The 18131-nt window shown below is 33.6% G+C and overlaps 1 protein-coding gene across 2 annotated transcripts in view; it reads right to left on the bottom strand.

The window, feature by feature from the left end:
• Nucleotides 1–13368, bottom strand: part of LOC113396415 (protein vein) — a 64971-nt gene extending 51603 nt beyond the window's left edge. For both annotated transcript variants that reach the window (XM_026634334.2, XM_026634333.2), the window contains exon 1: nt 12865–13368. In XM_026634334.2, coding sequence (XP_026490119.1) covers nt 12865–13279 — 415 coding nt within the window. In that variant the 5' untranslated portion in view covers nt 13280–13368. The remainder of the gene's footprint in view (nt 1–12864) is intronic.
• Between the last annotated feature and the right edge of the window lie 4763 nt (nt 13369–18131).

Raw genomic sequence — 18131 nt, 5'->3', positions numbered from 1 at the left:
TTCGTGTTATAGCTTCCTCTTTTATTTTAGTTAAAGTTTCACAAATGTCGTGGAATCAGCTCCGAAAATTAGCATTCCATGAAGAAATATAAATATTCTCACTATTATTAAATTTTGATATATCTGTTTGTTATAATAAATCCGATTCATTATATTTCTTGCATAAAATTCTATTTCGTAATTTATAGTAACCATATAATTTTACTATGCAATTGAAATAAAATATATTATATTAATATATTAAATTTGTATGTTAGGCGCTATCAGACGGTATAAAAAATTAGGGTAATTTTTAAAAAACTTGTAAAGTATCAACTTAAAACTGTCCAACGTATCTCTTAAATTGAAGTAACATTAAATGATTTCATATCAAGCTCGAATTGAAATGATTTCTAATTAAAATAGATACGTTCGCTTAAAATAGTAAATATAATAAAAAGTAAGGAAGTCGGTGATTCTCTCTCAGCCCTGACGTATTTATAATCAGTTATTCGTAAAAGCCGTTCAGTTTTTCAAATGAATTAAAGAGTTGGATCGTCGACGTATTTTATATTACGCATTAAAACCGTCTGACTACGAGGCGTGCTACTAAACTTTTTTCTTTAATATTGTCCAAAAGGAACCGTCGTGCCGAGTGATATGCGACACGTGGTGCGCCCACAGCGAAACGTCACAACCGCCACGTTAATACTCATCGCAAAATAAACTCTAACAGGTGAATTACAAGGTCGATATATGTTTGCCAGCAACACCGGTCTCTGAACTCTGAAAATAATATTTCAGTTTGGGCCACTGGCGTTACGTAACCAATGTTATAATTATAAAGTTAGGACGCGGTTGTAAGGAAGATGGCGATTCCAACTTTGGGGAATTGACTTGTTAAGTGGTTCCTTTGCAGTGTCTATTACATTTTTGCAACAATTTATAATAACTTGTATATTTATGATTCTATAATAAACAAATATTACAGAATCAAAACGTGGCTCGTCCCGACTTCGGTCGGGTTAAAATCATACAAAGTTACCGCTACCATTTTCTCCCTTCAAGTTGAAATTTCCAAAAATCCTTTCTTAGCGGATGCTTGTATTATAAAGTAAATATGCGTTCTAAATTTCAGGGTTCTAAGCTCATTAGTTTTGAAAGTTCGTTGACAGTGTCGCAATAAATAATTTTATAGGTATTGATGTATTTTAAATATAAAATTCTATACGACTTTGTTAGGGATATGTCGCTCCTGATTATAAAAGTCAGGAATTATGGACGAACATGTGTTCCAAATTCAAAATTAATGTATTTAGTAGTAAGAATTAATAAATATTTAGTATCTAAACGAAAGAAACTAAATGTCAGTTAGAATATATTGATCATTGGACTTTAAGCATCTAAGTTATTCAAGTACTATGTATCGCCCTAACATTACATCAACATTTCTAAAGGTTACAAAGGTATTTATGTCAAAATCCTATGTAATTATCAACGAATACTTTTTTTGCGCATGTCACTTATTTAACTTAAGCACATAAAAACATGTTACTTGATTTGAATTATGGCATCAAATATAATGGGTTGAGATCAAGTATCGCTCTTAACTTGTTTGCGAAGCCTCCTTGGCTTCATCGCGGAACACGAGACGAGTTAAATATTTAATTATCGTAATCGCACTGTTCAAAGACTGGATGATCTATGATAGCGCCATACATACAGACGTAATGACATTAATTTTCGAATCAATAGAAAAACATCGAGTCCTGTTATGGTGATGGCGCCATTCAGCCCGATCTGGCGGTGTCGATCTGTGTGCTACGTGCCGTGGCTGTTATATGTGCATTTATACATATGTATTGTGTATTTAATTTGGTTTCGAATTGTATATATCATTAAAAGCGTAACACGAGCGAGACTTCGTATTATTTAATATTTATTTCAATAGTTAAAGAAACTCATTACTGAGTACGTTTTACTAGACAGAGTTTTTTATCTAGTTGTTAAGATTTTAATGTTCCACTACTAGGCCATAACATCGTCATGCTGGTTAGAGCTTATTCCACCATGCTGCTCCAATGGTGGATGGTATCCACCAAATATATTCGATTTTCGCGAAGATTGTCTTTACTGTCGAGCACGAGATGAATTATAAACGCAAATTAAGGACAAGAAAATTCAGTGGTGATTGCACGGATTTGAACCCTTAACTTACGGTTGGGACTCACGTATTATAAGAAGCTTTATATTAGTAGGTTATTCTAGAAAATTCGATAAATGTATCAATATCATCCTTTAGAAATTTAGATTGTACAGAGAGCAATTGACATTAAAGTCAACACTTACCCTTTATACTGCTGATTAAAATATATTCCTTTATATTAACAATTAATTAAATGTTGATATATTGCAATTAACTACATGCACATGATTAAAGGTTTTCTCAATAACAAAAGGTCCTAGGGTGGTCCTTTATATATATAAATAATAGACAATATACTTAATGTTACTTTTAATTCGATTGCTTTACTGATTTTTTGTGAGCGCGCGAAGGTTTTTTACAAATTGCGCGAGGCGTCTCTACAAATTTTAAACCATGCTAACGAGATCGCGGGCCAGAACCATTTAAATGATTTTAGATATACACAATGTTACTAGATATTAAAATGCAATAACTTCATAAATATCTGTCATGTGAAATTTTACCATAATTTATCAGAAGTTGACATTTAGTTTTTATTTTAATGATGAAATTAAAATACAGTCGAATTAAAAATCAGCTCGTACTTCGGTTAGTTTTAATATTAAATAAAAAAATACTTTACAAGTTCATAAAACATTTCTCGTATCTTTTAAATTTATCAGTGACATATCGAAGCGAAGTTAATATCGACCTTTAATCAAATTGGAAATGATCCCGCCGTTTTGCGGTACTTTCTTTTAACATTATATTCGGTAGACATTTTCACTTATTCGACTGCACCTACCAATTAATTCTAAATGTCATATGAATTGGGTTTTTTTACGCTTGGCGTAGTTTAAAGAAGCACGGCGGTTAGTAGAGCGATTTAATCATAACCCGACACGACCGGAGAGTGTTTATGCGCAAGATAGAATAGCTTTATACTCTATTCCATAACAGAAAAAAAACCCAAATAAACAACACTATGATTTTGACAGCAATTTGACGCGATATCATTGGTCGAGAGCTTGATTAATGATATTCACTATGGATTTAAATGCGTTTCATATATTTTGAAATTCAAATACAAATCTGCAGCTGTGCAGAATTGCACTACGGAAGCTTATTGTTTAATATTTCAACGCTTACCTTTAAGCTTAGCTTACTCGCTCACGCTGTCGCCTATGACTTATAACTGTGCCCTCGACATTTGCAATGTGGTAAATTTTACCGAAATCGTCATCAGTCGGTCACAAGTTACACAATATCTCGTCCGTAGGTTATCATTTGCGTTCATTAAATTTATGAACGGGAATTAGAGTGATAAATATATTTCTTTACGGATATTGTGTTGCCAGAATTAACATTTGACGTAAGTATTGACGTGGGACAGATTGACCTGACTGTTATTGTTTAATTAGGTTAAGCGATGTTTTTATTTAAAGGTGTGTTTGTAGCTCGAGGAATAAATTATAGTTTTAATTAATTTAATTATATTATATAGAATAAACGCTGGTTCCTCTTCGTTCGTACTTTTGAATATTGTTATACCGATGATGATAATAATAATAATAATTTATATTTATGAAAAATTTAATGGTTGATCTAGGATATAATAGATCAGGCTATCTTAGCTAGGCTAATTCAATAATCTGTGTCAAACATAATTAGGCCTCTCCCGAAAGTAGAAATTATCGAAATACATCAGAAATATCGCCCACATCCGATGATGTAGAAACTTTGTTGTTGGCACACGTATGAAGGCTGCTGGGGGTTATAATCATAATTATCAACAAAAATAGGTTTAAGATATATTGATAGGCTAATATAAAAATTCAAGGAATATAATGTTAATATTTACATCTAATATATGTACGTATATTCCTTTGCAATCTTGTATATTAGTTTTTGATTACACTCCAAGTTGAAATTGATAATTATTTAAATATAAATTTTTATTATCGTTCAGACACTTAACAGTGAGCCTACGCATAAGCAATTATATGACAACATATTAAATTCATAATTTTACCGATACTAATGAATAAAAAAAAATCCAAAGTAGGCTTATATAAATTCGTACAAGGAAAATTGTATGAAAACTAACATCGATAAGAAAATACTCGATACCGTTCGCCTTGCAAGCCTTACCGTGTGAAAGGCCCTTACAGCCTCATTACGTATGGGTGGCCGCTAATGTCAGTCTACCTACCGCAGGATAACGGCTGATGATTGTACATATATCTCGATTATTATCAATTTATTGATATTTATCACGTTTTCTTAATTATAGTACCGGGGATTGAAAGAACTTCTCGACTTCGAAATTGACATACTTTTATTATGATTTTGGAAAAAGAATTTATTTTGCTCCCAGTACTTTTTTTTTTTTGTAAATGTGTTGACAACCGTATTAATAAAATAATTTGCGCTGTGATTTTAAGCAGGTAGAATACATTTTGACACGGTAATAAGGAATGGTAAGATCAAAAATCGTGTTTTAATTTTTTAACTTAAAATCAAATAGGCTCCTCGACGGTAGTTCACTAAGACCTACGTCACATATTTAATTCCACTTAAAACGTTTTGGGAACTAAGATGTTAGGACTCGTGCCGTATATTGGCTCACACACCGTTCAAATCGAAACAAACCAAGTATTGATATTAGATAGAATACGTGCTTCAAAAATCACAAGATGTTTGTCTTGCGCCTGAACTCATTCCGGGCATGTAGGATCGCCGTCCTATTGTGTTATTAGAGTGAAGGTATACAGACCGTACCTATATTTGCGTTAGATACATATAATATCTGAGTGTGCGTGAGAAGTGGGGGCTATCTACAGTTCATATTACCAGTTAATTTAGTTACGGTCTGAAATTAATTATATTTCTCTCATGATATATCCTGTAAGAAACTTTGTTATACACATTAAATTAGTTCAACTTAGTTCTGTTTCCAATAAGACTAAACACCAATACTAAAATCTTGTCTAGAGGAAACGGCTAATTAGCCATAAGACGATTTCTTGTACACACTAATTAAGTTCAAAGCATTTTTTCTGTACTATTTTCAAGTATTATCCAAGCGATGCACATGGTATCATTGTGTCTGATGCTCTTCGAAAATTATCAATAATACAATTATAAACTAACTAAACTTTAAAGTCAAGTAATTATTCAGAAGTGCTTGTATGAGCTATGAAAATCATACTTTGTTCAACAGAACAAAGTATGATATTCATTATGAAAAACAAATAGCTACTCCAACGTTGGAAATGCTGACCTTATACTTCGTATGGGTGAAGTGAAAAAAATCCTGGAAAATCGCAACGCCATCTACTGTATGCAATCTAAACTACCCAGATAATCAAAATTCGTCCAGTCGTTTTGGTATACTTCGGTTACATACACGTATAGAAGAATTATATGTACAAAGATTTATATGTAAGTAAACAATACATATACATACAGTGGAAAAGAAGAAAAGCTAAAGCGACAAAATTGTACCTTTGGGAAAAGAGGTTTAAGCTTTTCCCTTAAGTCTCATTTTCCAAAAATATGATATTGGCGCTTTCCACTGATTTCTTTCTTTGTAACTACATATCATAATTGTTGATATTTTCAAGCATACGGTAGGCATATTAGTTATTAACTAGCAGTACCCTTTATTATCGAGTTACATCGTTATATAATTACGTATGAAAGTTATGTAAGCTTTAACAAGTATCAAGATTTTTGACATTAACGATTTCAGCACACTTGCCCTTTGCCACAATTCAACGCGGTCATGATTAATTTTGATACATGTTGACAGTTAAACGAACACGTTCAAATTCATTTTGGCAAAAGGAGGCGTAGACATTTTTTCAATATAAGATTTTAAATTAACATGCTTATTTTTATTACTAACAGTATCTAAAAGTCTCGTGAACAAGACATTCGTAGATAATGTCGAAATATCGAGCTCCACCAAATAAAAATAAAAAACATGGCAAATATCCCGTTTTAGATACTGTTAGTAATCTTTTCAATATTTTAAAAAGGCAGACGATCTGATGTAAATATGATGGTAAGTGGTATGCATATACTTGCACTGCGTGGAATATAGACCGCTCCTTGTACTACGAAATGGTCGTGATAAAAAAATGGCAATTACGTTAATCAAGGGCACAGACGCTAGTCTTTGGAGATTAACTAATATATAAACAAACCACACCTTACAACGTCAATACTTCGACAACCTTGGGATCCAAAATGTCATATCCCTTGTGCCTTACACGGACTCACTAGCGTAGTGATGTTTGGTGGTAGATTCGTTAATGAGTGATATAAATGTTCCACACTATAAATCAACGTTATACAAGACGAGGCACTGTTGTTTTTTCTGTGCTTTCAACAGAGGTGACTTCTTAAATTTAGTATTTAACGTTCGTATAGTGTAATTAATCAGCCTATATAGAATGCCTCATTCTCGTCCGTCTGAGGCGGTTGGCACGGCAACGAGATCTTAATTTAAAGAATTGCATTTTACCGAAACATTACTTACTTGACGTGACTCAAATGTTTATTCATAGCACCGGGCTAGACGTAGGAAATTTCTAGTCGACAAATAAGAAAATTCACGCCATCTTGTCTGGGCGGATTAGTTTATTTTCGTAATTTAAATCATGAAAAATCATTTTGATACCTCGCACATAAAATGTGTTCTCGCCTGGGAAGCTACAAGTCACTAACCAGTTAATCTACCAAAAATCATCAATATTTTGTACAGCTTTGGTGCCGTTTGAAGGCTGAGTTAGTGTAATTACAGCACGAAAAAACATAATATTTTAAATGAGATCAGGTTGGTGGAACATTGAAAGTCTCATGGGAGACCAGTCAACGACGCAGGTCATAAGCATAAGTTAGTGCGCCAACTCAGGTGCACTCGCATAATCCGATGGGACGGCAAATCCGACGTGACCGAATAGAGTTCAGGCGCAAGACCAACGACTTTAATTGCTTTTCGTGGCACGGGAGTGTAGATACTTCTAGAAAGTGTTCAAAATGCTGCTGCCATATTTAAAAATTTTGTTAAGGAACGCTTATTGCGAAAGGGTACTATACAATTAGTGAGTTTATGATTGATAGAACACCTTGGGAATGAAACGATCGCCTCCTGGATATTTCTATTCATATTCAATATATGTACTTAATTTAATTGACAAAAAAAAAAGACCCGCTGAGTTTCTTTCGCCGGTTCTTCTCAGGTCAGGGTATTTTCTTTTCCGAACCGGTGGTAGTGTTTAATTTGACTATCAATAAGTAAGTATAATGCTTCTTTATTGAATAAAGTAATTTGAGTTTGAGTTTGACTTCCAACTTCCAGACGTTGGGATGTTACTGAGTATTTTTCGACAGATTTATCCAATAACTTTTTATCGGCCCGACCTGGGGTTTGAACCCAGAACAAGAAATTAATCTGTGGCCTTACTAAACCTTTAATACAGTCGTTATATATTTCTTCACAATATACGTAAGTGATTGTGGTACTTACGTACCATACGTTGCTTTTGGTTTTTAATAAAATTAATTCAATAACAAAATTAATTATTATGCCTGGCGTCTCACTGGTAGTAAAGGGTCTAAATAAAACGTTTATATCGAAACTCTCTATTGAGGTCTCTGAAGCTTCCAGACGGCATATTTTCTTCCGACGTCTTCAACGACCATCGTCATGTTTCAGCCAATTTATACAAAGTTTAAGCCTTTCTCACAAATCACCACCCACTGGCGCCCACTGGCGAAAACCTTATGAAAATCAGTTAGGCAGTTTTTGAGTTAATCGCGATCAGACAGACAGACAGCGGGTTTAACTCTGTTTTACAATAATGTAGTGATTGTTTGTCCGTACACAAATCAAATGAAAACAATGGACGATCAATTCACGTCAGGTAAATATACATATTATATTACGTTTTCGGTTAAAAAATTCGCACCAGCCACTCTAACAGCGTTAGTTGGTATCGTTGTACACCCGAAAGCTCGTTAAGTCGTTGGTCTCGCGTCACTCTCCTATCGATAAAGATATTATGATTTGCCGAAGAAAGACTACCCCATTGCTTACACTTTCGCACTGTAAAATCTTATACACTGTTTACTAGTTTGAAATTTTTCGCCGTTTCTGTTTACGTTAAGTAGCAGACAGTTCTATGACTACTAATATATAATTTCCTTTCTTTACAGTTACTAGACCATACCGTATATGTAACTCCATTGTAACCTTTGACCATGGCTACTTAAAACTTTTCCGCGAAATAATAATGTTAAATAAAATGTAATTACCTCAAAATATTCATATCAGACATTTAGAATAATGAGCCATGCAAGTCCCATGTTCATCTCAAAGTACATATATATCTAATTGTTGTAAATGACATTTAGTAACAAGTAAAGAGGTGAAACTATTACTGATAAATAACTTTAGGTATGAATTGTTGTGGTCCATCGGATCTTCATTTTTTTAGGAAGACATTTGAGAGATTGTAATCAAACCACAGAGTTATCATTTGTTTCATTTGAGTTTGTAATTGATCTCTTGATCTGTGATAAAGAAGAACATCGTGAACCAATTTGTATATGTTGGATGAAATGCTGTCAAAAGTAGAGCCATCATGAGATGAAGGAGAGTGGTTGAATAAGTTACAAATTTATTCAATTCTTGGGAAGAGCCAGGAATACATACTTTCATTAGCAGTTTATTTAATGGACATTTCATGATTTACCTAAACGCATCGACATTTGCATAGGTTCGTACATTTAATTTACTACACGTAGATATAAGGTAAGCTTTGGGTTGTTTAGCAGTGAGGTAATAAATTTACATTACTACACGTATGCCTCAAATTTTTGTTATTACAACAATTAAATTAGCCGCAAATAGGATTTATGCGAGTTAACTTTTAGCCGTTTACACGCACGCGTTTATCTGTGCAAACGGGTTCGTATAAGCTCGACGTGATACTCGAGCATGTAGCAGAGCTTTAATCGTAACACAAAAATACCAATCCGACGTTAGTGTCGGCCGAGAATTCCACGCGGCGAATATATGAGAGTTCATAAATTAATGACCCATTCAAAAAACTATTTTAACTAAATTTCATCGCTGTTATATAATTTCAACATCTCAAACGTAGGGGATAGCGTTGTGAAATAGGTTTGTTTAATTATAAATCTAATGTTATTTATTGTAATGCTTCGGTTTTTCAAAATAATCATTCCATTTTAGTCAAATTTTAAATGTGTTATAAATTTTTAAATAACATCTATTAAATAAATAATTGGAATTTGCAATTTAAATTTAAAATAACACCTCTGACTAGCAAAATCAGCAAGTGCGCGATATTCAAATCGCGTGTTTAAAATCAATTATCTTTCTGGTTATAGAAGTTTATCAAATTTTCATACTTAGAGAGGAATTTCGTCAAAATGTCCATTTATGGGTGACATCAACTTCGATTGCTTAAATTCACATATCTATTGATATTGCTTCTTTTAAATACAATTTGATAAAAATAACGAACAATGACTTAATATTTCAAAATAATATAAAACAGAGACGTATAAATTAAACGCATAAAATATTTTGTCGTTTGAAAGAACTTTAATTTAAATTATTTCTAAAGCCATCATCAATATAAAATGTCAATCAGATGGTATAATAAAAATAAGGTTTATTTTATACTTCATCTAATTTTCCCTCCGATTCGATTTTAACCACTCGTACAAAACACATAATTAACCAGGAGGCAATGAATCGAGACTATTATGTCGTGCGGATGCACGCGTTAATCACAAGGACGATCCAATACTCCACTTCAGCCATTGTTCGACGCCAACCATCGATGTCGAAACAAATGGACATACATAGGTTAGACATATAAAACCTACATTATATTATTAAATTGAAGGATTGGTATTGAATTGGAATAAATAATCCGAAATCGAAGATTCTAAGGCATGTAGCAAACTCAACTATGTAGAAGCTGCAGATCTAAATATTTGTTATGAGCGTGTAAAAAATTTAGTAATTAAACATAGTAATATGAAATAAAATAAAATAAAGCAACTTTCATTATCGAAGACTAAAGAAATAATTGTGTAAGCTGATGCTATATAAAATATTATAACAACGTACGTTAATATTTCTGATAGGACAGTAAAGTCGGCAGAGCGCGTCGAGCATAATGGTGAGCCGGCAACCCGTAACGCCGCCATTATGAAATAAAAGCTTTTAATAAGACGCCGTGTGACTTCTCGAATGAAGGTCGACCGCACCCATGGAGATAATGTTTGTATTGTCGCAATAATTAGAGATAGAATCACTATCAGAGCAAATATTATTATTTTGTTCTTAGTTGTCATAATATGAAAATAATTCATTAATTTCTTATTGAAACGTTAAGGTTACAGGCGGTGATCTTACTAATCTTATACGAACATTTTATATTGTGTTTCATTATTTTATATTATCTGATATACTTTAAAAAAATCCAGAGATTATTTGACACTAAAAGTGAAACTCTTTATTTTTAGTTTTAGTCAATATAAAAAAGCTGACAAAATGGTAATTGATTAAGTTCAAAATTGACATAGAAATTATTAAAATTCAAATCAGTAATGTTTTTTCTATCGCCTATTATCAAGTCAGTGATGACTAATCCGCAAATTAGTAATACCAAAGTTTGTTGACTCGCGTATTAAATGCCACCAGACGACTTGACGATCTATTCTATTATTCGATAGACAACAATGCTAAAAATTCAAACATCGTAAACACATCCGATAATGTTTATAAAGAAGCCGAAAAAAAAACACAAACAAAGTTGAAATCGAAAGGAATCTTTGATGAGTACTCGATGCGTAAAATTTTGATAAACCGTGTAACCGGCCTGTAGATTATGCTGAGAAAGATTTAGAAGGCAATAATGAGAGAAAGAACATTAACAAAGGAAAAACGACGGATAACATCCAGATAGATAAACATTTTGAACAGCCGAACGCTGAACGTAAACATCGCGGCAAGCGCCACTCTCCTACCGAAAACAGTTCGCTTATGAGTAATTAAACTTTAAAGAACTTTACAGGTTAGAAAAATATAACCAGGATGACCCTGGAATATACATTAGAAACACATCAGTATATACTTACAGTGTATACTTATGTGCTGTGAGTAATTAGACTTGTCTATATTTTATTTGATTACGCATTCAGCGGAGATGATAGTTAAACAATAGACAAAAACTATTCGCTTGATTCGATCTAACGCATCTATCACATTGGATTCGCGGATTGCGGAGGCGTATAGATGGTATCGGATCCGTAGTTGGTGACGTCATGACACGCTCCAGTTCATACCTGTCGGTGCCTGTCTGTCAAATGTAGCGTAACGTCTCTTACGTGAACCCTGCGCTGAGTTTTTTTTTACACTTGTTCCGATATTTCCGGATCGTCTTAATTTTCTACGTCTGGTAATTCGTCACGATTAAATTTGTCTAACTTTTCGGTCGTTTTTTTTTTTTAAAGTGACTTATGTAAATTTTGGATGTTATTAAAATTAAATATTTTTCTTTATAATATAGTAAAATTTAGTTAAAAATTATCTATCTCAAGATATTTGTACTCGAAACTCGGTGTTTATAAATAAAATTTAAGGCCGACAATTATAAACACGTTAATAACTCAACAGTTAGTTTTTTGCTTACGTATTACAATTTTGGTACGAGTAATTTTCTTAATTTATTCTTGATATCTCTTCTCAATTAATTTCTTTGAAATTTGCGACCTTACGGTATATTTGTTTTTTCTTTGCAAAATTACAATTACAGTTTATTTCTTAACAGACTTGAATCCACTTATGTTTCGCGAAGCATAATTATTTTCACGAGTTCAAAGCTCTTGAAGTTGCGACGCCTTTAATCTGTTTTCCCAATACATTAACAGATATTGTATCGATTCCTATAGCGCAGAACACATCATCAATGACTTGTGTGACTTAATTATATAATAGTTTTCTTGGAATCGGCATCATAATTAAAATTATCGCACTAGAATGATTTAACGAAAGACACGCATAGTAACGTTACGATCTCGTTTGAAAGGAATTATATGTTTCCTTATGCTTCTGACCGCTTATGAAGGGTGCATAAATGAGATCGAGCGAAATGCCCACATTTAGTGGCTGTTTTGCTACAGTGGCCACGCTCGATTATTTACACTGCACCTAAAATGGATTCCTAATGGCTACTTGTTCGTACGATACACCTGCCATAGCATATTTGTTAGCAGTTAAATTTATTGGTGTCTTTAACCATAGTGATATGTTACGCATTGTGCGGCCTCCTTTAGTTACAAATCGTAAATTTAAACTTAAATATAATATTCATCGTGCAGAGCTTTTCTGTTTTAAAATAAATTAAAATTATTTTGTTATCAATGTCTATGATCGCGAAACCGAATAATTGCGTGAGTTAAAATTAAATTCTTCACAGACAGAAAACATGTAAATATCTAATGTTAATTCGATATTCAAACTAATCATGCAACAGCATAGAAGTTGATGTACAATCGAACCTCGAGGAACCCAGTGGCAAACGATACCTTCACGTGTTCGCATTCGAAGAGTTCAACTTCCATGCACTTAGAAAACACAAAACACTCACTGTAACCAGCCTTGTAGACCGCGCGGATCCTCCTAATCAATTTGCCAGTCCTTCTGAGAGGGGGTCCGAGCGCCACCGCGGCGTGGCCTCTCCTCTCCGCGAACACGATATAGTTCTTTCGATTCTGTAGGGGCACTTCGAAACGTCCTGCACATTCGAGGGCCTCCTGCGGCAGCTTGAGGCGGATAATGGCATCCTCGCGGGGCCAGCGGCCCTGGCGGTGGAAGACACGGCGCACCTGCACGGTGGCGGCGTCCCTGGCGAGCGACTGCACGCGCACCTCGAAGGCGGCGGGGGCTCGGTAGGCGCGCCAGGCGACGTCCGCCCGCTCGCAGTAGAGGCGGCGCGGCGCCGCCAGGCTGCCAGCGAGGCACAGCAGGGCCCAGCAAAACGCCGCGCGCCCGCACGTCTTCATCGCGCCATCGCAGCGCTCGCGCGTCGCTCACTCGTGCGACCCTCGCACGTCGGCAGCCGGGGCGCGACTGGACCCGCCGCTGATTCACGCCCCGCCTACACCGAAATAGTCGCGACTCGCGGTACTGTGCAGTGTGCGGGCAGCGGGCACGCGCCGATTTATCTCGTGAGATGATTAATTTGCGAGCTCTCGATTGTAATTAGCGGTGGGTTAGCGCCTGATCGGGGTGCGCTCTGCGGGTGCCGGTGCCTTTATCCGTTACGAGTTACGAGACGTGTAACGTTAGTTGATGTCGTACTAGGTGTTTTTATTCGCGCGTAGTTATGTTTAATTTATGGCGTACCTATATTTATACCATTGAAGTGGGGCTTATCTTACGATATATTTTTATTTACATTATTTCATGATTGAGCAGTGTATAAATATAAATTTTTAATAAAATTATTCAACTTCAAAATAGTTAATTTAAAACAATATGATTTCCTTTAAATTTCTATTGAAGAAGATAATAAATTGTAGATTTATTTATAAAATATTATATTCATAAATATAATTAACATTATAAGGATATTATTACAAATAAAATAATAACGTATTGAGTCGCTGTTTGCTAATATTATTAATATATGAGCCATGAATCTGTGTTATCCAGATCCGGGTTGGCAGTTCTAAGAAGGAATATTCAGAAGCTATCTATTTTAAGTGAGATTGATGGGCTTCGATCTTTCGAAAATAACTTGGAAAAACTATGATGATACTACTTTGATGATTTGAAATAGCAACGAGGATAATTATTATATTAATTTAATATAAATGTAATATTAATTATAAAAATAAATTTAATAATAAAATAATATTAACACAAACTGTTTTCGTATTAAGAAGTTTTTTTTTTTTAAATGGTTAAGCAAGAAATCATTAATTAATGTTTGTATCATATTTACATTTTTTATAATATAAGTGACAAAGATCACAGAATAATTATATTATACTAAGAATAGGATTATTATGACACTTTATAGATGTTGTCGATCAACTTAAGATAGCTCTTATTGCAATTATATTAAAGTATATTTTCATTGTTACTGCATAAAACTCAGACGTCGTAGCGAAGGTTTTCGTGTAACTTTCTCGCGTAGCCGCGTCTACGGTACGTAGCGCGTAGAGTCGTAGCCTTACAAGTTTTTATCGTTATTTTTGTACTAATTAAAACATTATCATAAATATGATATAAGTATTAATATTAATAATGAGTTTATGTTTATTGTAAAATAATGACAATTTTTTGAAGTAGCACCTGCTTGAACCCACCCGGTGAAACTTCAATTTCAAGGTCAATCGAGTGCATTTTTTTTAAATTAACATTTTAACACAAAGTAAATTGTATTCCTGTCACGTGTATTGAAATTGTTTGTACTTTTATATTTCATTAACACATAACTAAGTTCTGAAAATAAATTTGAAATAACATGCAGGTAAATAACAAACAAGCCAGTAATAACAATATTATATTCATAATTACCATTTAACAAATATAAAAAATGTTTATTTCACGATAACACGATACAATTTAAATGTAGGCTACTAACTAAATGTCCTCGAGAGAACTATTAGTTATATAATACTTCAATTTCCATTATTTGTTTATCGCGTTTTTTAGATTTTTAACTCAAAAATGGTTCACTTTTGCATAATGCATATGGGGGTTAAAATTATCGCAAATAGTCACCCCTATCACCTCCTAACGGGAATACGTCGAATTACCAATAACCCTGTTTATATATATTATACTAAGAGATCAAACAATCGACATCATCATTAATCTAATCAACTTCTATGTTAAAATTGATCCATTTCAGTATCCATAAATAATAAACAATATTTTACCTTAAACAAACATTTATAATCTGTGTCATTCGGGATAATGTATGGATTATAACTACATACAAACCTGTATAGGTATTTAATCGTTACGAGTTAATAAAGAAAGTCACATACAACATGTCATATCATATGAACAGTTAAAACAATAAACTCCTTTTTTGGCTAGTCGTGTAAAAACAATGTTTTCCCACCAGTTATATTTAAGGAGTCAATAAACAATTATACAGTTTAGAAAGTAAAAACAATTATTTAAATAGTATACGTGTTTTGACAAATACAAATATGCAAAGATTCTAAAACTTCAATTTGTTTACGAGTAATCCTTCTTAAAATAGACAGGTATATCAAGAATATCCCACAGTATCCTCTGTTAAGTTCGAAAATATTTAACTTTGCAACGGTTCCGTACATATATTGAATTGATGACTTTTATGTTTGTAAAATAATATAATTTCAATGTCATAGAAGTATACATATATTTTTATAGGACTTCGAATATACTTTAGGCCAAAACCATTGAATAGGTTTGAATATAAAGTTTATTTCGTAATTTGAAACTCATGTCCAAATAGTTTAGAAAATGTTGGCTTTTAAACGCTGATTGCTGCTTTCGACAGTTCGTTTCGACAGATCCGCATCTGCATACTGTGGAATAAGCGTCAAACTTTCTTCTCGTAAAAATTGGATGCCTATGTTTCTCGTTCATACAATTACAAGTTGTTACTTGACTTATACTCAAGTAAAAACTTTATTTGACCATCATTAATCAATATCGTAACAAATTTAGTTCGTCAGAATAATTTACCTTTAAATTTTTACGGAACTCTAATTAGCGTACGACCTAACGGTCAACGCCAATTTGCTGCACATCCGGACTGCAAGTAGAAAAAAGCAAACAAAAATATAAGCGGAAAGGCAGCCCACACCGACACCCTTAAATACTTTACTTAGTGCAGGTAGCGCCCATTCATACTTCGCTATGAATGAACAGTGTGAGAAACATTTTTTACACGAAAATGAATAACAGATTTTTTTAAAGATAAGTAATATTGCAAGCAACATTCGACCTTAACACGTACAAGATTTAAGGTCGAAATAGTTTCAAGGTTTCTAAAAGTTTGGCTAAATTGTGTCATCAGGTGTAAATCATCGGACGCACGTGCATTCAGGCAGCCAGTCACACCGCCACGTAATACAAATTGAATGATTTTTTTTCATGTATTAGTCATAGATCTCGTAATATTTGGTGAAAAAATTTGTGTTCGTATTTACATTTAAGACTACAAATAAATAGTTTATGTAGTCGAGTAAACGTAATGTTATTAAGCATAATTTTATAAAAACGGTAGTTTGGTTTTCAGTGACTTAAATTACCCTAACAGACGATATGATGTATTTTTTATTAATTTATTTGAAAAGGTCGACGTTTAAAGAGCCAATTGACTGCAAGTCAGATGACCTTCACTCTTAACACTATCACTGCAAGAAGTATTCATACCTTAAAACCCAAATTGGATGGTTGGGTGGCTAAGGAGATGTCATCGTCAAACCGCCAATTTCCTATGTCTACTGAGTGATAGGTTTGATAGAGTATTGTATAAGTCCGTATGGGTACTACCCACTAATCATATTAAATTCTACCGCAAACAGCGAACTAAATATTGTTTTATTCCATTTAAAGGTGACTGAGTCAATGCAACTAAAGGCACAAGGGATGTCTGTAGAACTATTCTCTTAGAAGAAACTCGAAACTCACCGATGAACTCGTGTTCATCGGTTCATCGGTGAGTTTGCGTGAAATATCAGTATGCCGTATGCGATAATTATAATATTGACAAACGGCTTACGGTATTCCTGTGTGAATATCGTAAGTCGGTTGTGAATATTTCACAAGTGAGACATGAAGTGAATTCTTCCACTCACACTGCTGTATGCGACCTTATTTGTATCCGTGAGATGTCGAGTAAATATAGTAAGTAACATACACAAAACTACAAAAGTGAATACTTCTATAATATTTATAATCTTACTGATTACTTACTACTGATCTTACCGGCGAATTTATAAATACTTTCGTCAGTGTGACAACCAAAATAACTAACACCTTTACCTGTTTCAAATAAAAAAGGCACCGATTAGTTAAAAAATATTATCTAAGCAACAAAAGATCAGCCTACGTTAAAGGTTTTGTAGTATTTAGTCGATGTGTTAATACCTTTTGTTGTTAACACGTGAAAGTAATTATTAATAATATAGAAATATTTATTTTACTTGCTGGTAGGTCTTCGTACAAGCCCATTAGGGTAGGTAACACTACTCATTACGTTTTATATCGTTAAGTAGCTCTACCTAGTATTGTTGTGTTCCGGTTTGAAGAGCAAGTGTAATTACAATCATGAGGAACATAACTATTTCGTTTCTAAGGTTGATGCCATTGGGATATTAGAAATTATTGATATTTCCGATATCTGTTTGTCTTGACAACCCTATACCATCAATGTCACATTGGGTAGTCCATCTACCTACAAATTAAAAGAAAATATACTTCGCGATTTCTTCCTTTTCAATTGAGAATAAAAGACAAAATACGTTTCCATATTTGATATTTATTTCATAAGATTTACAATCCGTACAAACTATATTTTTATGGTATTGTGCTGTAAACAACGAAATAACTATTCCTTACCGTCAATGCGCAACCAACCTCGGAAACTGAGATGTTCAAACCGGAACATAACAATACTAAGTATTAAAATATGACGAGTGAGTCGTATTTACCTAGACGAGCTTATACAAAGTCCTATCACCAAGTAAAAAATATATTTATACTTATTTTGTGCTTGTATAGTTTTCCAGAGACACGTGACGTATCTAAAATTTAAAAATAAATAACCATCCAAACATATTCATAATAAAAACAGTTTATATTAGAACGGCGATGTACTAAATTGTATTGAAGAACATGTAA

Source organism: Vanessa tameamea, chromosome 6, assembly GCF_037043105.1.
Source record: "Vanessa tameamea isolate UH-Manoa-2023 chromosome 6, ilVanTame1 primary haplotype, whole genome shotgun sequence".
Taxonomy (NCBI): domain Eukaryota; kingdom Metazoa; phylum Arthropoda; class Insecta; order Lepidoptera; family Nymphalidae; genus Vanessa; species Vanessa tameamea.
This window is presented reverse-complemented; position numbering and strand designations above follow the sequence as displayed.